Genomic DNA, 12,553 nt, shown 5'->3' with positions numbered 1-12,553 from the left:
TCTTCCACATTATTATTTTTCATTGTTCATTCTGTCATGTTTTCTTATCCTGTTTTCCTATAGGTTATTCAAATATTTTTAAAAATTTTGATTTGATTAATCTGAAGTGGTTTTGAATGTATCTCTTTATATAGATTTTTGATGTTTTTTCTAGATGATATATATTTTGTGTATGTGTGGCTTATTTTAAAAGTATGAGTAGAGTATACAAATCCTATTTCCCTTTACATCTTTTTGTGTTCCCCTGCATACAATATTTAAAATGTTTCCTCTATTTGCATTTAGAAACATATCCAACAGTGTTATAATTTTTGCTGCTTTTGTCAAACAATTTAGACAAATAAGAAGAGGAAAAAGTATACTGTATTTATACATATTTCTATTCTTTCCATTATTCCTTCTTCCTTTCTTTTTTTTGGCAGTACTGGGGTTTGAACTCAGGGGGTTCACGCTTCCTAGGAAGGTGTTCTACCTCTTGAGTCACTCCATCAGCAACTTCTTCCTTTCTGATGTTCCAAGATTCCTTTTTTTAAAAAATCATTACCTTTCCCTTTAGAGAACTAATCTTAATTCTTTCTTTTAAGGTAAGTCTGATGGCAATACATTCTTCATTCTCTTCCATCTGAGAATATATTCATTTCTTTTTCAATTCTGAAGGATATTTTTCTGAATTCTCCACTGATAGGTCTTTTCTTTAAGCATTTAAAATGCTGTGCAACTTCTTTCTGGCTTTCACTATTCCTGATGAGAAATTTGCTGCCATTTGAATTGTTTTTCTCCTATAAAGTATCATTTTCTGTTGTTGTTTTCAAGATTTTTTGTCTAGTTTTCATTAGTTTGACTATGATGTGTCTTGGTATGAATTTGTTTTAGGTGTATCCTATTTGATGTTCACTCAGATTCTTGAACTTAAAGGTTTCTGCCTTTTACCATACTGGGGTTATTTTCAGTTGGCCTCCACATCCACAGGTTCTGCATCTGCAGACTGAACCAACTGCTACGAAAATGTAGTTAGCTCTATGATGATTTTATCTGTACTGAACATGTATAAACCTTTGTCAGTATGCTCTAAACAATATAGTACAACTATTTACAGAGCATTTACATTGTATTAGTTAATACAAATAATCTAGAGATGATTTAAAGCATTCAGCAGAATGTGTGTAGGTTATATGCAAATACTATACCATTTTATATAAAGGTCTTGAGCATACATGAATTTTGGTATCTACAGTAGGTTCTGGAATCAATGCCCCACAGATACAAAAAGACAACTGTGTTTCTTTGAGTATTCTTTCAACTTCTCCACCTTTGCCCTTACCTTCCATGCTTCCAAAGATACAAGTGTTAGATCTTTTATTATCCCACAGGTCCCTAAGGTTCTGTTTATTTCTTCCTGTCAATTTCCTCTTATATTGGTTAGTTTCTATTTTCCTATATCACTGATTCATTTCTCTCTCTCCCTCTCTCTCTACTAGTCTGCTGTTGAGCCCATTCATTCAGCATTTTCATTTCTGTTATTGTATTCTTCCCTTGTATACTTTCCAATTGGTTGTTTTATATCTCCGATTTCTTTTGAGGCTTTTTCCATTTGTATCAAGCATGTTTGTAATCACCTCTTGAATCATCTGAATGATACCTGTTTACAATCTTTGTCAAATTGTCACATAATTCTAACAACATTGACATTTTTCTAAACATCACCATCACCTTGGTATTGGCATATGATGACTCTCTTTATCATTTAGATTGACACTTTCCCTGTTTTTGGTCTGACGACATTTTCAAACTCAGACATTTTGGAAATGTTGTTAAGAGTCTCTGGATCTTATTTAGAGCTTCTGTTTTAGCAGAGATAACAAAGGAATGAAGGTACCTTGTTATTACCAGGTGAGTATAAGTTGAGGTTCCCTAATTAGTCTCCATTAACACTTGAGTTTGTAAGGAACCCTATTGTACTACTGGATGAATGGGAATTCAGGATTTCCACTAGGCATATGCTGATAACACCCTAGCCAGGTTTGACAGATGTGCCTTCTTACTTCTCCTTAAGTGACTTTCAATGATACTAATAGGGTATGGTTTCATTAATGTTGGGTGGTGGTGAGAATCCTGACTCTTTGTCGGCCTCCTTTGATACTGTCCAAGAGAGAAGGGAGGCAGGCATCATATTACTGCTGAGTAGATGTGGAAATCCAGGCTCTCCACATGCTGTTTGTTAGTCCTACAAGAGGGAAGTATCTATGCAGGATGAAAATCCAAACACCCCATTTGGTCTTCTCTAACACAACTCTAGGGGGAAGCATGGAGCTATTTGGGTGCTTTGTTACAGCTTGATGGAAGCAGAAATCTTTTATCAAACTCCTGACTTGGCCTTTATAGGCTGGATGGGGCCACCGATTTTTCTGTAGTTTTTGACAGGAGGAGAGCAATTATTATCTAAACTTTTCTGTCTATGCTGTCCATTTTTCCGGTTCTTTGGCTATACAGAGCAGGCTTCTTGATGGTTTTTGTTTTGGTACCTTTGGCACTTCTGGACTGCCAGTTTCTTTAGCTTCAAGTTTGCAATATGAGACAATAAGAAAACCATGGAATTCATCATCATATTGTTCCTTTAGTCCTGTGGACCCTAGTCAATTTTCCTCTTCTGCATCTTTTATAGTAGTTTATTTGTTTTATGATGTCCAGGAGTTGAAGTTTTATTTAGTGGGAGGAGTAGGGAAAATATGTATAGTGCATATTCCGCTATAACTGTATATATTTAACTTTACGACTTAAATTTATAACTTTATGTATATTTAACTTTATAACTTAAAGAAATACAGGATAGTTTCTGGCATTACTAAAAGTTGCTGATAAGCACATGTAAACTACATTACTTCACACAGAAATCCCCACTCAAAGCTAAGAATAATAATGGCAACAATGAAAAATACCTATCATTGATGACACTGATGGAAATGGTTAAGCAGCAAAGTCCAACACTATATCCCTCCACTAAAACAATGATTAAGGAAGTAAAATATGCAATATTCACATTATTCAAAATTCTGGAATCTAATAAAAGAAATTTAAAACAACCAGGGGAATGGTAAATGAAAAACAGGTTACTAAATCTTGGTAAGAGAATATTATAACATTTTGGCTTATCTCCCTGCCATTTCTCTTTCTCCAGCTTAGTGGTGGCCATGGGGATGGCAGTCTATGTTACTGATGTAGATTTCTGCTGCCAGAGGGGCAGTGTAGAGTGTGCTCTAAAAAAACTGCGGTCATATTATTTTCATATGTCTAGGAGCTCCCTGAGAGATGGGCTCAAGACTTGGTTTTGTTTTTCCCAACTCAGAACTTTTAGAGCTAGAGTCACCACCTATATGTATTTGGTGAAAGTATTTAAAGGCTATATACTTGCTACAGCCAGCTAATGTAAGGGATGATAAATGGAATAACCAACAGAATGAAAACCCTGGAAAGGAAGAGGCTGAGAAAGGAGATATAGAGGAAAATAAGGGCTTTGAAAAGTTTCTGCATATACCAGGGAATATAGGTGAGGCACATGTCCAGGTCTGAACACAAGTTCAAAAAAGATTTGAGAAGACTCTATGCTTTCATCTATGGTTGAGCTTTAGGATCCATATAAACAAAACATACAGCCTAAGGCAGAGTTATAAATGGCATGACTAAACAACGTATATACTAACACAAAGCAGATGCATAATGACCATAAGACTTTCTTGTGGAGGGGGGGCATTTAAAGGAATCTATGTCAAAATCACTAGCTGACCACTAAGCTGGCACATAAAGAGAATTCAGTAAATATATGTGACAAAGAATACGCTCTTTATAAAACTGTTTATAAAAGCTACTAAACAAACAATTACAACTTTTAACAACAAAAAACTGTAGGGAGAGGTGAGAATCTGATTTCTAGAATTACCCCCATTATAATATTAAATTTTCTAGTTTTTGACAAAAAAATCTAAGATTCATTAGAAAGAAACAAAAAATATAACCCACTCATAGGAAAAAATTAATTGAAATTGCCCATGAGAAAGCTCAGTTTACTAGCCAAAGAATTTAAATCAATCAATTTAAATATACTTAAACCATGCACAAATAACCAAAGGAAGCCAGGAGAAATATATCTCACCAAATATTACTTAGTATTACTAAAGAGACTGAATTTACAAAAAGGAACCAAACAAATTCTGGAGATGAAGAGTAAGTACAATTATTAAACCAAAAAACTCACAACAGATTTCAATAGGTAGAAAAGAAAGTTAATGAAGTTGGTGATAGGCCAATTCATTGAGATTACCCAGGTTGTAGGACAAAAAAAAAGTAATCAAATGACCCATGAGACACTGACAAGCATACCAACCCCCACCACCACACACACAGACACACACAAAATGGGAGACTTACCTAGAAGAGTAGGAGTTACAAGAAAAGGTAGAAAGAATATTTCAAGACATAATGACTGAAAATATCCAAAATTTGATGAAAGATGAACCTATATAACTAAAAAGCTCAATGACCTCCAAATAGGACAAATTCAGAAATCCACAATGATATATGTTATAGTAAGTCAAAAGACCAGAGACTCTTGAAAGCAACAAGAAATAAGTGACTCATCACATAAAAGAGCTCCACAAAATTGCAGGTGAAATTGAGACATTCCCAAGAAACAAGAGCTAAGGGAGTTCATCGTTAGTAGGCTTGCCCTATAGGAAAGACTAAAAGGTATCCTTCAGGCTGAAATGATAGTAAGACCATAACTGAAGCCATACAAAGATATAAAGAACATTAATAAAGCTACGGCTGGGCATGGTGGCACACCATCAATAATCTAAGCTGCTTGGAGATACAGATTGTTGTTTGAGGCCAGCCCAGGCAAAAAGTTAGTGAGACCCAAACTCAACCAACAAATCAGGTGTGATGGTACACATCTGTAATCCCAATTACACAGAAGGCATAGGTAAGAGGATTGTGACCCAAGGTCTGCCTGGGCAAAAACACAAGACCCTATCTGAAAAATAGCTAAAGCAAAAAAAGCAGGGTTGAGGGGCATGGCTCAAGTGGTAGAGTGCTTGTCTAGCATGCACAAGGCCCTGAGTTCAAAATGTTAGTACCACCACCACCACCAACAACAACAAAAAAAAGTAGGTAATATAAAAGCTAACATTATTGTACTTTTGTCATTTTTCTTTTTTGTCTTAAAAAGGTTTAAAAGGCAAATGTATAAAACAATAATTTTAGGTATGCATTAATGGGCATACAATGTATATGATGTAATGTGGGGAGAGTGTAACAGAAAGTGGGGAGAATGGAGCTGTATAGGAGGACAATTTCTGTATACTACTAAAACAAAGTTGGTATTATTTATAATTGGATTATAATAAATTTAAGATGTTAATTGCAAGTCCAGGATAAGCTGCTAAGAAAATAAAAAATATACAGAGAAGAGATCAAAATGATGTAATAGTTTAACAAGAAGAAAGTAGTAACAAAGACATTAAAGAATAGAAAAGCTATAAGATATCTAGAACACAAATAATAAAAATGCAAAACTTATTTAATGTAAATGAATTAAGTTGTCTAACTGATAGACAGAGGTTGGTAACATGAGTTAAGAAAACAAATGTGATCCAACTAAATGCTGTCTTCACAACTACTTTAGATTCAATGTGAGAAAAGTAAACAGATGGAAAAAGATACACCATGAAAATAATAACCAGAAAAGAGCTGGTATGGCTGTACTAATAAAGACAAAGTACACTTTAAGTCAAAAATTGTTAATAGATGGCTAGGCACAGTGGCTAGCACCTATAATCTCAGTTCTTAAAGATGGAAATGAGGAGGATTGTGGTTTGAGGCCAGCCTGGGCAAAAAAGTTGGCAAGACCCCATCTCTTATACTTTCTGTATGTGTATGAATATGGAACACTGAAACCTGTCAAAGTCACTTTAAGAATAGGGAGGATAAGAGGGAGAATTGTGGAGGGGGATAAACCAAACTAGGGTACATTGTACACATATATGGAAATGTCAGAATGAAACCCCCTGTATACTAATATATACTAGTAAAAAGGTTTTTAAAAAGGCCCCATCTCAATAAAAACAAGCTAGGTGTGGTAGCATACTCCTATTATGTTAGCTATGTAGAGGCTGTAAGTAGGAGAACTGTGGTCCAACGCTAGCTCCAGGCAGAAAGCAAGACCCTGTTTGACAAAGAACATAAAGCCAAAAGGGTTGGAGCCATAGCTCAAGTGGTAGAGCACCTGCTAGCAAGCACAAGGCCCTGAGCTCAAATCCCAGTACCACAAAAAAAAAAAAAAAAGTTACAAGAAACAAAGAAGGACATTATACATCCATAAGGGTTAATATTAAGCTTATATGATAATTATAAAAACATGTATCTAACAACAGAGTTCAAAGAATATAAAGCAAAACTTAAAAGAATTAAAGGGAAAAATAATTTTACAGTAATAGCTGGAGAGTTCAACTTCCCACTTTCTATAATGGATGGAACAACTAGACAGAAGAACAATAAGAAGTAGAAGACTTACGTAGGCATGGTGATGCAGATATATAATCCCAACACTTGGAAGGTAGAGGAAATAAAGGCAGAAAGATTGTGAGTCCGAGGCCAGCATGGACTACAAATTCACTGATGAATTCTAACAAATGTTTAAAGAATTATTAGGCTGGGTGTGGTGGCTTACTCCTGTAATCCTATCTACTCAGGAGGCAGAGATCAGAAAGATAGCTTGAGGCCAGCCCAGGCAAAAAATTAGCAAGATCCCATCTCAACCAATAAGCTGGGCATGGTGGGAGGCATAAATAGGGGGATCATGGTCCAGGCTGGCCAGAGCAAAAACAAGACTCTATCCCAAAAATTACTAAAGCAAAAAGATCTAGGGGCATGGTTCAAGTGGTAGAGCACCTGCCTAGCAAGCCTAAGGCCTGTGTTCAAACCCCAGTACCATGAAAAAAAAAAAAACCACAAAATAATTAGCACGAATTCTTTTCAAACTCTTCTATAAAATAGGAGGGAAGACTTTCTGACTCATTCTATGATGCTAGCACTACGTTGATACTAAAGTTAAAGATATCTCAAGAAAACAAAACTACAGATAATGAACCTTATGTACCAATTCTCAACAATATAATAACCGACCATGAACAAGTGGAATTTACCATCCCAGGAGAGCAAGGGGAATTCAACATACGAAAATAAAAACAATGTAACTAAGGGTAAAAACACATAATCACCTCAATTGGTACAGGAAAGGTACTCAACAAAATGAAATACCCTTTCACCATAAAAGCACTCAGTAAACTAGAATGAAAGGAAATGTCCCAAACATGAGAAAGGATGTTTGTGAAGAACTAATAAATAACATCACACACAATGAGACTGAGAGCTTCCCCCCTAAGATTAGGAACAAGACAAGGCTGTCTGCTTTCATTACTTTCATGGACTATTATACTGGAAGTCCTACCCAGAAAAGACAGGCAAGAAAATAAAAGGCATGCATATTAAAAAGAAAAAAGTAAAATTATTTCTATTTAGAAATGATATAGTACACACACACACACACATATATATATATGGAACAGTAAAGAATCCCCCAAATAAACTATTAAAGCTAATAAATATATTTAGTTCTATCTTAAACGCCTTTAGTGGTCAGTGAGCACTTTAGCCTACAGAAGTTCTGGAAAAATATAGCAAACAATACTGTTTCTCTTGTTTTTCTTTGTTGTGAAAAGGGACAGGAAAGAAAAGGAAGATAAAGGGACAGACCAAAGGAATGAAACAACTTGTATCCTAACTGATTATATTCCTACTAATCAATTATTATTTCTTCTTTATTTCCCTAAGCAAATGCTATGGCTTGAAAAGTACCCCCCAAAGGTCCGTGTTTTGAAGGTTTTGTCCCCAAGGTGGTGTTTTTGGGAGGTGATGGGACCTTTAGAAGGTACAGGAACTAGTGGGAGGTTCTTAGGTCACTGAAGGTATGCAATCAAAAGGCACTGTGGGACCTTGACCTTTTCTTCCTCTTTCTTTACTCTCTTGTTCATGAAGTGAGTAGTTTGCTCTGCTTTGTATTCCCACCATGATAATACTGTCCTCTCTAGAAGCCCAAAGCAGTAGGATATTTGATTTTGGACTAGAACCTCTAGAACCATGAGCCAGTATAAACCATTTCTTTTTATAAGTTAATTACCTCATTGACAGAAAGATGGCTAATATAGCAAGTAATAGCAAAGCCTTGAAAACCAAAAAGAGTTATTTTCAGAGGTGAAAAGGAATGGGTGATGTTGGGACAGAGAATTCTGCTTCATAATCAGGGCTTATGCAGATGATGGCAGCTATCCAAGGCAACTTGAGTAAGGCAACTGAGGCCTTGTGGTCAGCTAAAAAAATGGAAGAGACAGATTAAAAACTTACTGAATGTTGTAGGGCACAGTACTAGGATTGAGTACCCTGTATGTAGTAAAGCCTTTATAGAGAGGATTCCTGAAGTCTGGTTTCCTCTGAACCAAGAAAGGCCACACGGAATGTGTTTTTTCATAGACTCTGTTAAAAAAAAAAAAAGAAAAAACAAGCCCAAAATTTAATAGGAACAAGTAATCTCAATAGTACTATTGAGCTTTAAAACCAGTCAAATTTAACAGTGACCAACTCAAAAAAGAGTTATGGATACAAAAAGAAGGACCATAAAAATATGTTGCTAATGAACATTAGTACAGTAATAATTATCTGAGCTTCAATTTATCCATGTTTAAAAATAAATGAGATTAAAAAGCGTTCCTTACTAGAGAGCAAAAGATTCTAAGTCTCTGCTGGATTGTAACTGTGTTATCTTAGAAAATTTCTTGGCTCTTTCTAGGACTGTTTCTTCGTCTACACAATGTGATTACTAAGGTCTCTTCCAAATCTAACATTCTATGAACTGATGATCTTTTTAGATTTAAAAAAATTTGGAACTCTTTTCAAAAGTCTGGTCAGTGAAAGCCAGGCATGGTGGCGTACACCTTTAATCCAGCTATTTGGGAGGGAGACATGGAGGTAGAAGGACTGTGATCTAAAGCAAGCCAGGGCAACAGCTCGAGACCCTATCTGAAAAACAGCCTAAAAAGCAAAAGGACTGGGGGCATGGCTGAGGTGTACAGCACTTGCCTAGCAAGCATTTTGATGCCCCAAATTCAATCCCCAGGACCACCAAGAAAAAAGTTATAAATTAAGAGACAGGAATTATACAGGGTAAACATTCTCTTGTATGTTTCTTTTCATTTAAAGCCAGTTTCTCCTCCCTTCAGAAGTTTTAAGACAGTGAAAGATAATTGGCAATTTATACAAGCAAATATTCACAAGTTATTCCAGGTGGGAAACCAAAGATTGTAGTATTTATATTCAAGAATTATTCTTGTATTTTAGTTGAGACCCTGAAGAACCTGCTCAAACAGCAAGGAAATCCCTTAGTTCACACCTTAAAATGTGTGGGATTCACTGGTTCCCAGTGAGAGCTGTGTGTAATAATACAGGAAGTTCTTTTGCACATATTGTCAAAGAAAGCTAAAGGAAAATGAAGAGAAGTGGTATAGGTGGTAGGCCCTAAAATTGTTGTCTTGTAACTGTTACAATCCTCAGACCATTTCAATAAGGCAACATGCTCTGAATATTCAACTTTTTCATCTGTTATTGGTTAAAAATAGAAGGGAATCTTCTAGAGGTAAAAGATACTTATTTACTATGTGTCAAACATTGTTGCAGACTCTACTAAAAATACCTCCTCAAATTTTCATAATAAAATCCTATGAAGGTGTTTTAACCTCAAATTACTAATAAGAAAATGAGACACAAAATTAATTTGCTAAAAGTAACACAAGCTAGTAGGTGATGGAGTCAAAGTTTGAATCTAGGTCTGTCTGTCTGATTCCAAAGCTTATGCTTTTTCCATTCATGAGTGAATGACACTTCTGCTGTTTCAAGTAATCACTATTTTAACATATGTTAAAATGTGAACTCTTGTACTTCAACATGGATATTCAGATTTATGTGATAATAGCTCTGGATACATTAATCTCATTCTAAGGGGGAGGGAAATATTATGGAAAAGATCTTGAGATTTAATGCCTAGTCAGAGTGAATGTGTCTAAAAGCATTTGGGGGTGGGAGGAACAAAGGTGTAATTGCAAAAAGAAAGAGAAATGTGCATGGAAACAACCAAGTAAGTACAAATGTTAAACCAGAAAGACTCATCACTGTTCTCTGTGTTGACAAGAAGATGAAATCACAGAAAGGTGACGTCATTTAGGCAGTATCATAAAAGGTCCCGAGAAGTGGAACTAACTGCTAACTCAGCCACCAGCTGTGAAACAGAATTGGGTTGTAAAATAGCTACTTTCCTATCTGTTTCTTTTCTCTTTCTCTAAAGTAAGGAGAATACTGTTCATAGGTGCTCTATTTTGTCAACCTCAAAAAGTAATTACATTTTGTATATTATGGGGTGTTAGTTTAAGTCAGGGGTGAAAACACAACAAATGCAACTGCCTACAAAACATATAACATTAGAATAAACTTTGGAAGTGTCAAGGAGAGTAAGCTTGCCTCATCTAAATGGAGTAGCTGCTCTTTTGCTCTAGCTGATTATTGCCATGAGAAAACTCAGGTCCAATATGGCAATAACATCTTGATTTTTCAGAATATCTTGGTATAGTGGCTTGTCTACTTAGGGGAAAAATTTCTAAATTAACTGGGTTTTTATGTGAACTCCTCTAATATTTAAATGTTGACAACTAAATTTACAGTTTAAGAAAGTACTCTAAGCTGGAAGTGGTGATATATACCTGTAATCCCAATGCAGAAGGATCATGAATTTGAGGCCAGTCTGAGCTATACAGCAAATTCCAAGCAGCCTGGGCTACAAAGTGAGACCCTATATCAAAGAAACAAAAATATTCCACAGGCTAACCAAACCATGCCTATTGGGCCAGTATCAGTCTAAGAGCTGCAAGTTTGTGATCTCAGATACAAGTGAAAATGTCACAGCAATTGATTTTTTACAAAGCTGTACATCCATAATTTTATTGGCTCCTCGTGATTACTATCTCTATTTTACAAATGAGGAATTTGAGATCCTTGTGCAAATACTGAGTGCTTTATACTTCAAAAAGTTCTTTTCAGCTGGGCACTGGTTGCTCACACCTGTAATCCTAGCTACTCAGGAGGCAGAGATCAGGAGAATCGAGGTTTCTTTTCATTATTATCACCTCCTCCCCTTTTCTGACTGCTGTACTAAATTCAGTGTGGTGGGTATATTCTTTTTTTCACTGACTCCCTTGTCCATATTCAGTGTTTTCTCACAATATGAATTTACCTTAGATCTTCCCGATCCTTCTGGCAGTTCCCAAGGAAGTTTCCAAACTGGCAGGAGAAAATATGGTCATGGATCTCCAGCAGGAATTTTTCATTAAACTCAAAGGCACAAGGAAACTGTTGCATTAATTGCCAAATACAGTCTAGGAACTGGGTGAAGATGGGGGACACTTCTTTAGAATCCCCATCCAGGTGGCCACACCTAAGAGACGCAAGTAAAGACAATGCTTAGCATCAAGAATTATACTGTTTGGAGTTGGCTTTAGCAAGGAAATATCTCATGCCAAAATACCAGTCAGAATCTCAAAGCTAGTTAATCTCAGTGGACCTCTTAGCCAATGGTATCCTTCCCTATTGGTCATCTAGTCTATTTTCTTTTATACCTTCTTTCCAAAGCAACTTTCTGCAATGATGAAAACATTCTATAGCTGTGTTGTCAATATGGCAGTCATTAACTATTAAGCACTTGAAATGCTGCTAGCATGACCGAGGAACTGAATTTTTAGTTATATTTAACTTAAGCTAATTTAAATTTAAATAGCCACATTTAGCTCAATGTAAACAAGGACGGCATCTAAACTGTTTACTCCACAGTGCCAGTTATTTAAGAAAAAATTTCTAATCCTCATCCCAGAACTGAATAATGTTCCCTCCCTTATAATGCCCTTTTTCAATAGGAAAATATATTTCCCTAGAAACAAATGTAGCACTCTCAACTTCTATGCTGAATGCTCTCTATCTTCTAATATTAACTGCAACTTGGCTCACCAAGGGCATGACTTCTTCTTGGGGCCCAAATGGAGAATGCTATAATTCTAAACAAGGCAAAGGTGGGATCAGCTTTTTCTTGCTCATACTGTCCTTTCTGTTGCATCCGAACTACTACTCCTTTCATATTCTTAAAAACACTTCCAGTATGGGTCATGCTGTCTAGCATATTTACCTTTCCTTTCCTAGATGCTGTCTTCTACCAACCTCTGAGTTACTTCCCACATTCTCTGAAGATTTTGATGCCTGTCTTAAGCATATACCTTGGTTGCTGATGCAGATGAACTACACTGGCTAACTAATAGGTTCCTTACCTAATTCAAATCCAATTTTCTTCACTAATCTTTACCTCTGTTCTATATTAGTCTCCTGAATCCATGCCATAGGCTGGACCACCTAG

The 12,553-nt window shown here is 36.0% G+C and overlaps 1 protein-coding gene across 7 annotated transcripts in view; it reads right to left on the bottom strand.

Annotated features, from left to right (window-relative positions):
• The window catches only part of Mtmr8 (myotubularin related protein 8), a 97,420-nt gene that overhangs the window by 17,313 nt on the left and 67,554 nt on the right, over window positions 1-12,553 (bottom strand). For 6 of the 7 annotated variants that reach the window (XR_012444625.1, XM_074064100.1, XM_074064101.1 and 3 more), the window contains 2 exons: window positions 11,387-11,587; window positions 8,455-8,583 (listed from right to left, as the gene is read on the bottom strand). Coding sequence is in view for 6 of the 7 variants with exons in the window: in XM_074064100.1 (XP_073920201.1) it covers window positions 8,455-8,583; window positions 11,387-11,587 (330 nt within the window). In the remaining variant the exon portion in view is untranslated. The remainder of the gene's footprint in view (window positions 1-8,454; window positions 8,584-11,386; window positions 11,588-12,553) is intronic. The other variant, XM_074064099.1, reaches the window with a different exon arrangement.

The sequence above is a fragment of the Castor canadensis genome, chromosome X, assembly GCF_047511655.1.
Source record: "Castor canadensis chromosome X, mCasCan1.hap1v2, whole genome shotgun sequence".
NCBI classification, from domain to species: Eukaryota; Metazoa; Chordata; class Mammalia; order Rodentia; family Castoridae; genus Castor; species Castor canadensis.
Note: the sequence above shows the minus strand (reverse complement) of the source record. Positions and strands in the feature narration are given on the sequence as shown.